The sequence below is a fragment of the Piliocolobus tephrosceles genome, chromosome 1 (genome assembly GCF_002776525.5).
Source record: "Piliocolobus tephrosceles isolate RC106 chromosome 1, ASM277652v3, whole genome shotgun sequence".
Classification (NCBI taxonomy): domain Eukaryota; kingdom Metazoa; phylum Chordata; class Mammalia; order Primates; family Cercopithecidae; genus Piliocolobus; species Piliocolobus tephrosceles.
The window spans coordinates 10,734,314-10,751,778 of NC_045434.1; the positions used below are offsets into that span (position 1 = coordinate 10,734,314).

General features: G+C 42.0%; 1 protein-coding gene across 1 annotated transcript in view; it reads right to left on the reverse strand.

Moving 5' to 3' along the window:
- Positions 1 to 259: 259 nt before the first annotated feature.
- Positions 260 to 17,465, reverse strand: part of RYR2 (ryanodine receptor 2) — a 557,611-nt gene continuing 540,405 nt past the window's right edge. The window contains exons 101-105 of the mRNA XM_031934901.1: positions 14,139 to 14,295; positions 5,066 to 5,130; positions 2,827 to 2,927; positions 1,896 to 1,947; positions 260 to 887 (exon numbers count right to left, since the gene is read on the reverse strand). Coding sequence (XP_031790761.1) covers positions 792 to 887; positions 1,896 to 1,947; positions 2,827 to 2,927; positions 5,066 to 5,130; positions 14,139 to 14,295 — 471 coding nt within the window. The 3' untranslated portion in view covers positions 260 to 791. The remainder of the gene's footprint in view (positions 888 to 1,895; positions 1,948 to 2,826; positions 2,928 to 5,065; positions 5,131 to 14,138; positions 14,296 to 17,465) is intronic.

A 17,465-nucleotide genomic window follows, 5' to 3' on the forward strand; every position in this document is an offset into this window, starting at 1 on the left:
TTTCATAAAGTTGCAATGTTGCATCAAAGCATTACCAAAATAATAGCAGGAGCATATGGCGGGGGCTGGGGGGGAGGGCAAATGTGAATTTAGCTGAATGAGAAGAGCCTCCTTTCGTCCTGAGACACCACCCGCTTTTTTATTTTTTTTTCTCTTTTTAAGGTGCAAACTGCTTTTCTTACCCTCCCCCACCAAAGAAAAGACTAAAGGAGAAAAAAAGAAACCTCATAAAATCAATCTAAGAAAAGAAAGGTCGACATAAAGAAAATAAAGATGTTTTTTCATGCACGTATCTTCTGCATAGCTCAACCCACATATAGTAAGGCACTATTTCCCTTCGCAACTGGTGTCCATGGCAGTCTGTTAAGTGCTACAGTGCTCTGTGACCATTAGACAGCTTCCTTCCAGGATGGTGAAATAAAGAGGCCGGGTGAGTGTGGCTGCCACGCGTCTCTGTGAAGGTCCCGTAGCTCGAGGAGACTCCAGGAGCCTCAGAAGAAAATCTGTCTATGTGCGTTATGACAGTGTCCAGAATGGTTTTCTTTCCAGAATTCCTTTTTTTGTCTGAGTATGAATTTAGATTATTCTTCCGTGTTTAGTCTCAACGTAAATACAGAAGGTGGAGGGGGGTGCGGAAACAGGTCTTCCGAAACAGAGTTTTGATGCTCCCAGAAAACACACAACGCTGGCAATTCACACAATCAGCAAAATGTTTCCAAGAGAGCAGAGAAATTGAGAGAGGGAGAGAAAGGGGTGGGGTTTTAGTTTTGAGAGGTGATTGGGGTCTGAGTTCAATTTAGCTGGTCTTCATACTGTTTCCGGAAACAATCCCCTGCTGGGAAAAATTCCCAACACCTTTCTTGATACATCTTCCAGACATAAGATTCCTGTAAAAGTCAAGGAAATGTATTAACACTTTCCCTTAAGTGTGTGCTAACAAAACATAAGGTAGAAACTCAATTTTGTTACCTATATCACACGGAATAGAGAAGTCCACATTCATTTAGATGGTTCCTAACTAATTATACCAGACCTTATTAACTTCTAGTAACAGTCTTCATCCTCACCATAATCATGATTAAAAATATGTTGGCTGGGCACACTGGCTCACGCCTGTGATCCCAGCATTTTGGGAGGCTGAGGTGGAAGGATCGCTTGAGCTCAGGCACTCAAGACCAGCCTGGGCAACATAACGAGATCTTGTCTGCACTAAAATTAAAAAAAAAAAAAAAAAAAAAAAAAAAAGCCAGGCGTGGTGGTGCATGCCTGTAGTTTCAGGTACTTGTGGGGCTGAAACAGGAGGATTTATTGAGCCCAGGAAGTCAAGGCTGTAGTGAGCCCTGATCACGCCACTGCACTCCAGCCTTGGCAAAAGAGCAAGACCTTGTCTCAAAAAATATATATGTATATGTGTGTGTGTGTATAAATATACATTTATGCTTTTGAGGGTTCTCTTAAAATATTGTATCCTTCAAATTCAAACTAACTGCACATTGGAAGAGAAACTTCAAATAGCTTAAATGCCGTAGATATTTAATATGCATTGTACATAATACTTTGAAGTTGATTAGAAATCATCTATCTGATTAAACAATCAAGGACATTATGCAATAATTAAGAACTCAATTGTTTAAAATAATGGAATTCAAAACTCAAATGCAGCATTTGCAGTTAGTAAAAGCTTATTGTTTTACATAAAATTAGTATAGAATTCTACTGTAACAAAGGCAATCTTTTCCATACTCATTCAACGTAACAGGAACTTTATATCAAGATACCACAACTAATATCTGAAAGTAATTCCATCCCTCACTGTTTAATGCACACATTTTGTTCTGATATTTAGAGCTTCTCTAGAATTTCTTTCAGAAGATGATACATAATAATTTACCTACCTGTCCTGTGTGTTCTGTTTCATCTTTGTTTATAAGATACATCAGAAAAAACCTACGGATGCAGAGAGACTGATCAGAAATGAACTGTATGGAAATATTAGGATAAACAGGGCATATTTAGATAAATTGTATGCTGCATTCAATTATGGCCAGCACAGAGAAAATACCACATGCAAATTTTTGGAAAAATTACAGCGTACCAGAAAGAGGAAAGGCTGTTGACCTGACTTTTCTGATCTGTTGCTATTTGACCCTAGAGGCTTCAAGTTAGGAATATACACATTGGTTAGAATCAAATCAACACGGATGAATTAGAACTGAAGACTAGCTTAAGGAGAAGTTTTAATTTACTGATCAAGTTCCACTGAGTATAGTTAGACCAATTTTTTCCCTATAATGCTACTCGGCATCTCTTCTGTTTGTTACTACAATTGGGTCCAAAAATGAGTAAGAATAGCATTTTACCAAACTATAGTTTTGGCTAATCTCGAGTAATGGAAAGATTTCTATGTATCAATATTTTTTGAAATGCAGCTTCTAAGTCGGTATCCAACAGTGCCTGTCGAGATCTGAAAGTCCTCTTAAGATCTGTAAGAAGAAAAACGGAGACTCGTCTCTTCCTAGGAAGCAGCCTGGGAAATCTTATCTAAAATGAGAAACGTGACCAAGACTCGCAGAGAGGATCTGCTCCTCCCTGTCCAACTCTTCATTTCAAGTTCTAGAAAATACCATTTACATGAAGAGCTGCAACTCAACTTCTTAAGTCAACCTACTCCAGAGGAAAAGAGAGCCATTAGCTGTTGGTCTTTCTCTGAAAGCATCTGCAGCAATTGCTTTTTAAACAAGAAACAAAAACCTCTCTATTCTGAGACGGGCGGGGACTGGTGGCGGCACCTGGAGAGGTGGAAGATTCTGAAACAGGCACACTCACAAGTAATTAGCCAAGTTGTGCTCCTGTAAAGTGTGGGTTTCAAAGCCATGTGGCACTGTGTCGAAGTAATCATTGCCTATCCCACAGATGAAGCATTTGGTCTAGAAAACAAAGGGAAACATTAACGTCAGAGTTCAGAAAGCAAAACAAAAGGAAAACACAACTCGCCATGTAGGGGCAGCTATTATTTGGTTCACTCCATACACGTCAGAGATCATCACATGGAGGCTGTGCCAAGCCCACAAATATAAATAGAACTGTCTCTGTAACTATATCTTGGTGTTGGCTTAAATGACACAGGTACCAGCAGCAATAAGTAGCAGATGCAGACAGGAAACAAGAGGATGATGATGATGATGGCTGCAAAGCAACGTCTCTTCCTTTCTCTAGCCTAGGTGAAAATGTCCAGGCTTAGTGATCGACTCTTGTTCATGACACTGACTAACGTTATCTAAGCAGGATTAACTGTGTCCTCAACTGAAACTACAAACTTAGTACCCACCCACCCAAAGTCTGATGACCAAGGGGGAAAAGGTACAGATTACTTTCCTTTAGAAAAGGCCAAATCAAATATCAAGCTATGAGGCATCCCATCTACAATTCAGTGAGGGTCTGCCAGGTGCTGTGCTAGGTACAGAATTAGCCAGTGGATGTGTATGGAGAACAACTTTCGACTCTAGGGACCAGGTTCCTGGTCTTCTTGGTTCCACTTTCTCTGGACCATGCCTCTCCTAAGCAGCCTGTAGAGAGGCACCTGCTTAGGTCTGCCCCTTGCAGACAGGCCTGGTCCACAAAACCCAAGGAGAAGCAGACCCCCTATTTTATTATTGGAATTGTATATGTATCATTTCAAATGTATTCAATAATTGTCCCATGTGACTCTGGTGTTCATCTTTCCCTGCCAGTTGTAAGCTGTTTTATGCCATCTGAAGCATGTTTATGAGGTCCTGTATGTTAGGAACTACAATCAAGATGATTATCATAGTGTATAAAATTCTTCCTGCCTTATTGATCCCTATCTGCTGACAGCTGATAGGCCACATTGAGCAATTGGGGAGAATAATCGATCAGGTCTTCATACCACTGCAATGATGTCTCTTCCATTGAACTCGTTCAAATCACACTCATCAGCTTTACTGATGCACCTGTTCTTCCTCTGGGTTACCTGTGTCAGCTAACTACGTCACCATCCCTCTGGTGGCTAATGCCTGAAACCTGGATAACCCCTTGCTTGCTCCATCCTCTCCATCCTCTGCATTTGACCAATCACCAAGTCCCTCACTGAGGATGCAGGAACTAGATGGATTCAGGCAGTACTTGCCCAACTCCCAAGTGACACCTCGTTAGCAAAAGCTTCAGAGTCTCCCACCTGGAAAATGCTGACAGTCCACTTCCCTGTCCCTGTTCTTGCCAGTTTCTAGTTCATGCCTCACATTTTAAACCAGTGATCTTTTTAAAATGGTAATCTGATCATCTGGCTGCCCTGCCTAAAGCCCGTTTCTTGTTTCCCACAGCCCATATACTAAACTGTAAATTTCTCAAATGAGTGATTAGGTTCTTCATTCACAGGTCTTCCTCTCCGGCCTCGTCCTCAGAATTTAATCTGCATCTGGTAGCACTGAGGCTGCTAAGAAAAAAACCTGCACATCAAATTCCCTAACATCAGTCTTGGTATATAATTTCGGGTGGCGATGGGCTCAAAGATCCCATTGTGAATGCTACCCCTGGAGACGTCCATGGTGTGGGAGAAGGGGGTGGGAGGTTGCCCAAACTGTCCTCCTCTCTCCTTATCAAACCCACAGACGTCCATAGTCTTCAGACCTCAGCTCAGACATCCCTTCTTCTAGGAAATTCCCTGACCAGCCAGGAATGAATCAGATACCAGCCCTGGAGACCCTAGCACTCAGGGTTTTACTCCTATAAAGGACACACCACACTGCTCTGTAATCATCTGTTTACTTGTCATTGAATCTTTGGTTTTGAATGAATAGTCTCCTCACTTCTGGAGGGAAAGGATGGTGTCCTAGTGCTGTTTGCATGCACGTGGGGTCCACCACGGTTTCAGCCGACCATGCTGTTCAACTATATGTATTGCTTGAATGGAAAACAGGCTAGTGAAACCGTGAGTTGTGCCCTTCCCCCTCCTCCTTCCCACATTCATGATTCTCTTGATAAAGGCAGTAAGGAAAACCAGGGCCCACGACAACAAAAAGGCTGAGTCATGAATGGAGAAGCTTACCTCCATGTCTTCTTTGACTTGTTCCTGTTGGTCTCTTAGTTCTCCAAAAGCATCGATAATTAGACCTGGTGTTAAATAAAAACACGATTTAATCTTTATCAAGCAATGAATAATTCAGTTCCTTGGCTAATCCCCTCAGGGAAAGGGGAGATGTACAACTACTTTGCAAAATGCTCAGAACATGGTAAATGTGACTACGTATCCGATACTCCTAGGAGAAGGGAGGCGGTGTTCTCTCCTTGGGGGCAGAAGTACGTGCAGTTACTGGGACGTACGCTCACTGAAAGAGTGTTTTAAAATGAAGTGACAGCAGGAAAAACCTTTTGTTAACTTGGCATATACAGATGTTATTACATACTTCATGCTGAAAAAGAGCAGCTGAGGTTTATGAGTAAGTACAGAAAGCTCCACTAGTAAGATTTTTCAAGTACTAATGTAGAAATAAAACATGACCACTTAAACGAAGAAATTTGCCTCAAGTCACTTTTTTTTTTTTTTTTTTTTTTGAGACAGTCTTGCTCTGTCACCCAGGCTGGAGTGCAGTGATGCGATCACAGCTCACTGCAGCCTCAACCTCATGGGCTCAGTGATCCTCCTGCCTCAGCTTCCCAAGTAGCTGGCATTACAGGTGCATACCACCACACCCTGCTAATTTCTGTTTGTAGAGACAGAGTTTCATCATGTTGACCAGACTGGTCTCGAACTCCTGGGCTCAAGTGATCCTCTGGCCTCAGCTTCCCAAAGTGTTAGGATTATAGGCATGAGCCAGGTGCCAGGCCTCAAACCACTTTTTTTCACAAGTCCCTTATAAGTAAGCTTCCATAATTTCACTGACTGTGGCAATCAGAAACACTGCGTTGATTTAAGCTCCTTTTCCCTCCTGAGACCTGCTGGCTTCACACTTTTTTCCATGTTATCTTATAACTTTGCCCTCTTAGAAAACATGTTATTTTTACACTCACTAAGAGCACAATGAATGAATTATGAGTCCCTTAAACTTGTCCATGGTACTTTACTAAAAAATATTGTCATTTGATGTCTGTGGACTTTAGATTGTCACATTTACAGACATTTAATTCAAGCCAGGATAAATGTGTTAAGCAGAAAAGATAACATGGCATTTCTGAGAGAGAAAGCACCACACTCCAAGTTGCCCAGAAGTAAACGGAAGAACTAGTGGGTCAATACAACACTGTGGTTGCAAGGGGTCTGGATCCAGATTGCCTGGGTATAGATGGATTCCAGCCCTGTTTAGCTGTGCACTTCGGCCAAGTTCCTTAGACTGATTGTGGCTCAGTTACTTCACACAGAAAAGCACCATTCTCATAAGGTTGGTGAAACGGTAAAATTAGTTAATACATGTGCTTGGCAGATAGTATGTACTCAACAATGATACTATTAATAGCTTTATAGTTATTTATAAAGCACTGACTATGCATCAGGTATTACACTGGGTACTTGAATGTATGTCCTTTTTTAATTATACTTTAAGTTCTGGGGTACATGTGCAGAATGTGCAGATTTGTTACACAGGTATACATGTGCTATGGTGGTTTTTGCTGCACCCATCAACTCGTCATCTACATTAGGTATTTCTCCTAATGCTATCCCGACCCCCCAACAGGTCCTGGTGTGTGATGCCCCACTGTGTCCATGTGTTCTCATTGTTCAACTCCCACTTGTGAGTGAGAACATGTGGTGTTTGTTTTCTGTTCTTGTGTTAGTTTGCTGAGAATGATGGTTTCCAGCTTCATCCATGTCCCTGCAAAGGACATGAACTCATCGTTTTTTATGGCTGCATAGTATTCCATGGTGTATATGTGGCACTTTTTAAAATCTAGTCTATCACTGATGGGCATTTGGGTTGGTTCCAAGTCTGCTATTGTGAACAGCACCACAATAAACATGCGTGTGCATGTGTTTTTATAGTAGAATGATTTATAATTCTTTGGGTATATACCCAGTGATGCAATTGCTGGGTCAAATGGTATTGCTAGTTCTAGATCCTTGAAGAATTGCCACAGTGTCTTCTACAATGGTTGAACTAATTTCCACTCCCACAAACAATGTAAAAGTGATCCTATTTCTGCACATCATCTCCAGCATCTGTTGTTTCCTGACTTTTTAATGATTGCCATTTTAACTGGCATAAAATGGTATCTCATTGTGGTTTTGATTTGCATTTCTTCAATGACAAGTGATGAGCTTTTATTCATGTTTGTTGGCTGCATAAATGTCGTCTTTTGAGAAGTGTCTGTTCATATCCTTCACCCACTTTTTGATGGGGCTGTTTGTTTAATTCTTGTAAAGTTGTTTAAGTTCTTTGTAGATTCTGGATATTAGCTGTATATCAGATGGAGAGACAGCAAAAAATTTTCTCCCATTATGTAGGTTGCCTGTTCACTCTGATGATAGCTTCTTTTGCTGTGCAGAAGCTCTTTAGTTTAATTAGATCCCATTTGTCAATTTTGGCTTTTGTTGCCATTGCTTTTGGTGTTTTAGTCATGAAGTCTTTGCCCATGCCTATGTCCTGAATGGTATTACCTAGGTTTTTTCTAGGGATTTTATGGTTTTAGGTCTTATATTTAAGTCTTTAATCCGTCTTGAGTTAATTTTTGTATAAGTTGTAAGGAAGGAATCCAGTTTCAGCTTTCTGCAGACGGCTAGCCAGTTTTCCCAACACCACTTATTAAATGGGGAATCCTTTCCCCAGTGCTTCTTTTTGTCAGGTTTGTCAAAGATCAGATAGTTGTAGATGTTTAGTGTTATTTCTGAGGCCTCTGTTTTGTTCCATTGTTCTAGATATCTGTTTTGGTACCAGTACCATACTGTTTTTGGTACTGTAGCTTTGTAGTATAGTTTGAAGTCAGGTAGTGTGATGCCTCCAGCTTTGTTTTTTCTGCTTAGGATTGTCTTGGCTATGTGGGCTCTTTTTTGGTTCCATATGAAATTTAAAGTAGTTTTTTTTCCAATTCTGTGAAGAAAGTTAATGGTAGCTTGATGGGGATAGCATTGAATTTATAAATTACTTTGGGCAGTATGGACATTTTCACTATATTGATTCTTCCTATCCATGAGTATGGAATGTTTTACCATTTGTTTGTGTCTTCTCTTACTTCCTTGAGTGGTAGTTTGTAGTTCTCTTTGAAGAGGTCCTTCACATCCCTTGAAAGTTGTATTCCTAGGTATTCTATTCTCTTTGTAGCAATTGTGAATGGGAGTTCACTCATGATTTGGCTGTTTGTCTATTACTGGTGTATAGGAATGCTTGTGATTTTTGCACATTGATTTTGTATCCTATGACTTTACTGAAGTTGCTTATCAGTGTAAGGAGATTTTGGGCTGAGATGATGGGATTTTCCAAATATACAATCATGTCATCTGCAAACAGACAATTTGACTTTCTCTCTTACTAATTGAATATCCTTTATTTCTTTGTTTTACCTGATTGCCCTGGCCAGAACTTCCAACACTATGTTGAATAGGAGTGGTGAGAGAGGGCATTCTTGTCTTGTGCCAGTTTTCAAAGGGAATGCTTCCAGTTTTTGGCCATTCAGTATGATATTGGCTGTGGGTTTGTCATAAATAGCTCTTATTATTTTGAGATACCTTCCATCAATACCTAGTTTATCGAGAGTTTTCAGCATGAAGGGCTGTTTGTTGAAGGCCTTTTCTGCATCTATTGAGATAATCATGTGGTTTTTGTCATTGGTTCTGTTTATGTGATGGATTACGTTTATTGACTTGCATATGTTGAACCAGCCTTGCATCCCAGGGATGAAGCCGACTTGATCGTGGTGGATAAGCTTTTTGATGTGCTGCTGGATTTGGTTTGCCAGTTATTTATTGAGGTTTTTGCACTGATGTTAATCAGGGATATTGCCCTGAAATTTTCTTTTTTTGTTGTGTTTCTGCCAGGTTTTGGTATCAGGATGATTCTGGTCTCATAAAACGACTTAGGGAGAATTCCCTCTTTTTCTATTGTTGGGAATAATTTCAGAAGGAATGGTACCAGCTCCTCTTTGTACCTCTAGTAGAATTCAGTTGTGAATCCATCAGGTCCTGGACTTTTTTGGATTTTTTATTTTTTATTTTTTAATTACTGCCTCAATTTCAGAACTTGTTATTGATCTATTCAGGGATTCAGCTTCTTCCTGGTTTAGTCTTGGGAGGGTGTATGTGTCCAGGAATTTATCCATTTCTTCTAGATTTTCTAGTTTATTTTGCATAGAGGTGTTTATAGTATTCTCTGATGGTAGTTTGTATATGTATGGGATCAGTGATGATATCCCCTTTATAATTTTGTATTGCATCTGTTTGATTCTTCTCTCTTTTCTTCTTTATTAGTCTAGCTAGTGATCTATCTATTTTGTTGATCTTTTCAAAAAACCAGCTCCTAGATCCACTGATTTTTTTTTGAAGGGTTTTTCCTTTCTCTATCTCCTTCAGTTCTGCAGTGATCTTAGTTATTTCTTTTTTTTTTTTTTTTTTTTTTTTTGAGATGGGGTCTTGCTCTGTCGCCCAGGCTGGAGTGCAGTGGCACGATCTTGATTCCCTGTCTTAGTTATTACTTGTCTTCTGCTAGCTTTTGAATTTGTTTGCTCTTGCTTCTCTAGTTCTTTTAATTGTGATGTTAGGGTGTCAATTTTGGTCTTTCCTGCTTTCTCTTGTGGGCATTTAGAGCTATAAATTTCCCTCCACACACTGCTTTATATGTGTCCCAGAGATTCTGGCACGTTGTGTCTTTGTTCTCATCAGTATCAAAGAACATCTGTATTTCTGCCTTAATTTCATTACTTACCCAGTAGTCATTCAGCAGCAGGTATCAAAGAACATCTGTATTTCTGCCTTAATTTTATTACCTACCCAGTAGCCATTTGGGAGCAGGTTTTTCAGTTTCCACGTAGTTGTGCGGTTTTAAGTGAGTTTCTTAATCCTGAGTTCTAATTTGATTGCACTGTGGTCTGAGAGACTCTTTGTGAGGATATCCATTCTTTTGCATTTGCTGAGGAGCGTTTTGCTTCCAATTATGTGGTCAATTTTAGAATAAGTGTGAATTGGTACTGAGAAAAATGCATATTCTGTTGATTTCGGGTGGAGAGTTCTGTAGATGTCTGTTAGATCTGCTTGGTCCAGAGGTGAGTTCAAGTCCTGGATATCCTTGCTAATTTTCTCTCATTGATCTAATATTGACAGTGGGGTGTTGAAGTCTCTCACTATTATTGTGGGGAGTCTAAGTCTCTTTGTAGATCTCTAAGAACTTGTTTTATGAATCTGGGTGCTCCTGTATTGGGTGCATATATATTCAGGATAGTTAGCTCTTCTTGTTGCATCGATCCCTTTACCATTATGTAATGTCCTTCTTTGTCTCTTTTGACTTTTGTTGGTTTAAAATCTGTTTTATCAGAGACTAGAATTACAATCCTTGCTATTTTTTCTTTCCATTTGCTTGGTAAATATTCCTCCATCCCTTTATTTTGAGCCCATGTGTGTCTTTGCACATGAGATGGGTCTCCTGAATACAGCACATTGATGGATCTTGAGTCTATCCAATTTGCCAGTCTGTGTCTTTTAATTTGGGCATTTAGCCTGTTTATATTTAAGGTTAATATTGTTATGTGTGAATTTGATCCTGTCATTATGATGCTAGCTGGTTGTTTTTCCCATTAGTTCATGCAGTTTCTTCATAGTGTCAATGGTCTTTACAATTTGGTATGTTTTTGCAGTGGCTGGTACCGGTTGTTCCTTTCCATTTTTAGTGCTTCCTTCAGGAGCTCTTGTAAGGCAGGCCTGCTGGTGACAAAATCTCTCAGCATTTGCTTGTCTTTAAAGGATTTTATTTCTCCTTCGCTTATGAAGCTTAGTTTGGCTGGATGTGAAATTCTGAGTTGAATATTCTTTCCTTTAAGAATGTTGAATATTGGCCCCCACTCTCTTCTGGCTTGCAGGGTTTTTACAGCGAGATCTGCTGTTAGTCTGATGGGCTTCCCTTTGTGGGTAACCCGACCTTTCTCTCTGGCTGCCCTTAACATTTTTTCCTTCATTGCAACCTTGGTGAATCTGACCATTATGTGTCTTGGGGTTGCTCTTCTCAAGGAGTATCTTTGTGGTGTTCTCTGGATTTCCTGAATTTGAATGTTGGTCTGCCTTGCTAGGTTGGGGAAGTTCTCCTGGATAATATCCTGAAGGGTGCTTTCCAACTTGGTTCCATTCTCCCATCACTTTCAGGTACATCAGTCAAACGTATATTTGGTCTTTTCACATAGTCCCATATTTCCTGGAGGATTTGTTCATTTCTTTTCACTCTTTTTTCTCTAATCTTGTCTTCTCACTTTATTTCATTGAGTTCACCTTCAATCTCTGATATCCTTTCTTCTGCTTGATGGATTCAGCTATTGGTACTTGTGTATGCTTCACGAAGTTCTCATGCTGTGTTTTTCAGCTCCATCAGGTCATTTATGTTCTCCTCTAAACTGGTTATTCTAGTTTAGCAATTTCTCTAGCCTTTTTTCAAAGTTCTCAGCTTCCTTTCATTGGGTTAGAAAATGCTCCTTTAGCTCGGAGGAGTTTGTTATTACTCACCTTTTGAAGCTTACTTCTGTCATTTTGTCAAACTCATTCTCCATCCAGTTTTGTTCCCTTGCTGGCGAGAAGTTGTGATATTTGGAGAGAAGAGGCGTTCCAGTTTTTGGAATTTTCAGCCTTTTTGTGCTGGTTTCTCCCCATCTCCATGGATTTATCTACCTTTAGTCTTTGATGTTGGTGACCTTCGGATGGAGTCTCTTGAGTGCATGTCCTTTTTGTTGATGTTGATACTATTCCTTTCTGTTTGTTAGTTTTCCTTCTAATAGGCCCCTCTGCTGCAGGTCTGCTGGAGTTTGCTGGAGGTCCACTCCAGACCCTGTTTGCCTGGGTATCACCAGTGGAGGCTGCAGAACAGCAAAGATTGCTGCATGTTCCTTCCTCTGGAAGCTTCTTCCCGGAGGCGCAGCCACCAAATGTCAGCCCGAGCTTTCCTGTATGAGGTGTCTGTTGGCCCAAGTCAGGATACATGGGGGTCAGGGACCCACTTCAGGAGGCAGGCTGTCCCTTATTAGAGCTCGAACACTATGCTGGGAGATCTGCTGCTGTCTTCACAGCTGTCAGGCAGGGTCATTTAAGTCTGTTGAAGCTGCACCGACAGCCACCCCTTCCCCCAGGTGCTCTGTCCCAGGGAGATGGGGGTTTTATCTGTAAGTACCTGACTGTGGTTGCTGTCTCTTTTTTCAGAGATGCCCTGCCCAGAGAGGAGGAATCTAGAGAGGGAGTCTGGCCGCAATGGCCTTGCTGAGCTGCAGTGGGCTCCACCCAATTCGAACTTCCCATTGGCTTTGTTTACATTGTGAGGATAAAACTGCTTACTCATGCCTCAGCAATGGCAGATGGCCCTCCCCCGACCAAGCTGGAGCAACGGAGGTCAACCTCACACCACTGTGCTAGCAGCGAGAATTTCAAGCCAGTGGATCGTTGCTTGCTGGGGTCCGTGGGGGTGGGACCTGCCGAGCCAGACCACTTGGCTCCCTGGCTTCAGATCTCCTTCTGGGGGAGTGAATGGTTCTGTCTCGCTGGTGTCCCAGGTGCCACTGGGGTACGAAAAAAACTTCTGCAGCTAGCTTGGTGTCTGCCCAAACAACCATCCAGTTTTGTGCTTGAAACCCAGGGCCCTGGTGGCGTAGGCAGTGGAGGGTATTTCCTGGTCTGCTGGTTGCAAAGACTGTGGGAAAAGCACGGTATCTGGGCTGGAGTGCACCATTCCTCCTGGTACAGTCTCTCACGGTTTCCCTTGGCTACGGGAGGGAAATTCCCCAACCCCTTGTGCTTCCCAAGTGAGGTGACACCCCACCCTGCTTCTGCTCACCCTCTGTGGGCTGCACCCATTGTCCAACCAGTCCCAGTGAGATGAACTGGGTACCTCGGTTGGAAATGCAGAAATCACCCGCCTTCTGCATTGATCTTGCTGGGAACTGCAGTCTGGAGCTGTTCCTATTTGGCCATCTTGCCAGCTACCCTCTTTTTTTTTTTTTTTTTTTTTTTTTTGGAGATGGAGTTTTGCTCGTCACCCAGGCTGGAATGATGCAATAGTGCGATCTCTGCTCACGGCAACATCCTCCTCCTGGGTTCAAGTGATTCTTCTGCTTCAGCCTCCCAAGTAGCTGGGATTATAGGTTCATACCACCACACTAGGCTAATTTTTGTATTTTTAGTAGAGACAAGGTTTCACTATGCTGGCCAGGCTGGTCTTGAACTCTTGACCTCAAGTGATCTACCTGCCTCAGCCTCTCAAAGTGTTGGGATTACAGGCGTGAGCCACCGTGCCTGGCCTGTATGTCATTTAAAAAATTCTCAACAACCATAGGGCTCAGAAGTTGGTGGTGGTGGTGGTGGGTTTGTGTGTGTGTGTGTGGTTTATGAAATGGAGTTTCGTTCTTCTTGCCCAGGCTGGAGTGCAATGATGTGATCTCAGCTCACCGCAACCTCCACCTCCTGGGTTCAAGCAGTTGTCCTGCCTCAGCCTCTCAGGTAGCTGGAATTACAGGCATATGCCACCATGCCTGGCTAGTTTTGTATTTTTAGTAGAGATGGGGTTTCACCATGTTGGTCAGGCTGGGCTCGAGCTCCTGACCTCAAGTGATCCACCTGCCTCAGCCTCCCAAAGTCCTTGGATTATGGGCATAAGCCACCGCACCCAGCTGGCTTAGAAGTTTAAAGGTTAAATGGCTCATCCACCCAAGATTGTAAAGCTGGGGTTCATGAGTCTGAAACCCAGAGGTGAGAATCAAACCAAGGAAAGTGCCCTTTCCGTTACGTTATTTGAAAGAAGACAAAATAACACTGTATCTTCCATTCATACCAGGGTTCCATGCTGCTTTACCTTTCCCCCTGTAGACTGCATGATGAAGAAATACTGAAAGGAAAAGTTTGATTTGGCTTTGCCAGGAAACACTTGATGTTATTACCCTACCTTGAATATTAACTTCAGCAATATGTGGCTCAAATTCTAGATGTTATCAGCTTCAGCAAGGATGACACTTACCTTGTATTATGGCCAAGAGAATGACAATAACAAAGAAGAAGAAAGTGATGTCAAAGATGATTCGATAGATCTCATATTCATCTCCTGCTGGGTCTTCGATTTCATCCCCAATCCCTCCTCCAGCACGAACTCCAACATACATGTGGAACATATAGCACTGGAAAAAAGACATGGTATCACCTCTTGGAGGGACATTACCCATTTTTATTCTCGACAAACCCGAGTTCTCTCTCTAGTTCCTAATCCTCACTCTGGAAGTGAGAATTACTGCATTCTATATTGCCTCTTTTTGTTTCCGTATTTGTAGCTGTGAAGCAAACACTTGGCTTTTGCATGTTGCTGTCTTTTAAACAAAAGTGTATACTGCATACTCTGCCTAGCACTTTCTCTCTCACTTTGGAGAAAATGGAAAATTTTCTAGTATCTTGTGTCTTGTATCTAGTATCTTGGCTCTGAACCGTCTGTTCTAATGAGTTAATAATATTATGAACACATTAAGGGACATATGACTATATTGCATTGTTCAGTTATTTTGGACATAACAGACATTGGAAAGGTGAGGTAGTAAGATGGAATCTTAGAAATTAAGCTAGTAGAAGAAAACATACTAACGCCCTCCCCTCACCTAGTATACATGAAATACGATGCTGAAATTCTTTTCTACTTTAATATCTACAATAAAAAAGAGAGGAGACCTGAGGAAGAAATAGCATCTTATTGTTTAAACCCTAAAACATCAAAGCCACCAACAAATACTGCTGCCTGTGCCTACTGCTAAAATACGAGGGGTTCATTAAAGTGCATTTTAGGGCAGTGTTCTCAGCCTTAGCACCAGTGACATTTTTGGCTGGATAATTCTTTGGGCAGGGGCTATCCTGTGCACTGTACACTATTTTAAAAAGATCCCTTGATCTCTACCCCTTAGATACCAATAGCACCCTACCTCATAGTGACAATAACAGACATCTCCAGATACCAAATGTCCTGGGGGCGGGCGGGGGGGAGGGTAGTGAGGAATGAAGTCATGCTGGATTGAGAGTCACTGGCTTGGAGCATCCAATATTTTATCCTCATTTAAGCTAAGTCCAAACTCCTTTATCAGGCCCTTGAATTTAGCCACCCTCACCTTTCCTAAAAATCTCCCTCTCTGCTCTCTCCACTCTCCTCATACCTCCTCCAAATGAACTATTCCTGATTCCAGATCTTTGCTCGTACATTCTCCTTCTCTTGCAATAGCCTTTTCCATTCTTACCCCATTCCTATTCATCCTTTGGGCCTAAATTAATAATCCTTCCTCTGAGATTTTCTTAGACTGTCCCAGATACCCTGACTTAATGGATGTGTCACCCATCAATTCAAAACCTAGTTAGTTGCTGCTGACCAGAACAAAGGGGACAAAAGCCTAAACACAGAAACACCACACTCTTCTGCTTCTCTTTATTTCTGGCCATTGCTTCCCCGTCTCCTTTGCCAAATCTTCCTCATCTCCCTGTGGCTTCATGAACAATTGCTCCAGGACTCGGTTCTTTGACCTTTTTACTTCTAGGACACTCCCTTGGGGGAACCTTCCCGGTTTCATGGCTTTAAGTTTCATCTCTCTGCCAATTACACTCATTTCTATTTCCAGCCTGGACCTTTTTCTTGAATTCCACACCTGGATATCCAGCTTGCTTATTTTTTTGTTGTCTATTTCATTCCCCTAGGACTGACTGCATTCCAACAAGAAATGCTTTGGTTATTACTCTGTTGCCAGTGCCTTACCATGACCACATGGTCAGTTCTCAGATCATTTGTGGGATGAATGAGGAGTGAGACCTGCTGTTTTCACAGAGCCTTCACTGCCTCAACCCACAGATCTCACATTCTCAGGACACTTGAAAAAGCACAATGTGTAGGCAAAGAGCAGCCAACAAGGTGATACCAAAATGCTCACAGTTCAACTCTGAGTTCAACAGCTGATGGATCTGTCAGATGCAGAGGAGAAAAAGTCTCCTGGGTTAGATGGCTGCAATTTAGGGAACAGAATTAAATGTGTAAAAATTTGGAAATTTAAATTTCCAAATTTAAATTTGGAAATGTTTTATCAGCCTGGCATACAAGGATGAGATTGGGCACGTTCAGGGTGGTATGGTCGTCGACTCAGCCTGGCATATAATAAACAGCCTTACAAGGCCAGCTCAGCCAGTGCCCACCAAAGATCTGGTCTGCAGCCCAGGTTAGGGGTCTCTTTTGCAGAAAGGCCCAGGAGATCCTTAGAGCCAGATTAGCCTCATGGGGTCTAAGCCTAACCTCATCTCAGAGCCTCCTGGATGTGGCAACCTTCTGGGTTCCTGGTACTACCTACTGAATCAATCTCCGGAAGTAAAATCATACAGACCATCCATCACTTAAAAAAAAAAAATCCTGAAGCCACTGCTGTAGTTTCTCAAAGCTTGGTGCTTGAAACTGCTAATAGTGAATCTGTGAGAAGGGGAAACTATTTTCACCATATCCTGAGGCATACTGTTTGCATTTGTTTTACCACACATTTCTGATTTTTATTAAGAAAGAATTGGATTGCCTTTCTTTTTTTTTTTTTTTTTTTTTTTTGATGGAGTCTTGCTCTGTCTCCCAGGCTAGAGTACAATGGGGCATTCTCCACTCACTGCAACTTCCGCCTCCTGGGTTCCAGCGATTCTCCTGCCTCAGCCACCTGAGTAGCTGAGATTACAGGTGCCTGCCACCATATCCAGCTAATTTTTGTATTTTTAGTAGAGATGGGGTTTCGCCATGTTGGCCAGACTGGTCTTGAACTCCTGACCTCAGGTGATCCGCCTGCCTTGGCCTCCCAAAGTGCTCGGATTACAGGCATGAGTCACCACGCCCAGCCTGGATTGCTTTTCTCCAAATCTGTGTCTTCATTTGTATTTAATTGTGACTACAGGAAATCAATAAAGAGTAGTTAATGCAGTTTCTTTCTCCTTTAGTTAGACCATCTTTCCCATTGCTCATGTTTCCTGACTTCACAAGTAGCTTTGTGCTTGCATCTCCCCTCCGGGGATTTCTCTGAGGACTCAGTTTGGATAGTATCCCTGGCTCTGGACTGGTACTCCTCCATGTCAAGTTCTGGTCCCTTGGGTCCCCATTCCAATCCCCACAGTGAGCCAACAGTGGATTGTGCAGTTCCCAGTCCAGGTCTTGGAATGTCCTAGCTCTCCATCCCTGCTTGTTTGAGGAACTGTGTGTGACAGCACTAATGGCTGAGATCACCCAGCAACTGATGGATGATCTGATCATCCATCAGTTCCTCTTGGTGATTCCTGCTGACCAAGACTCTTGGTCTTGCAC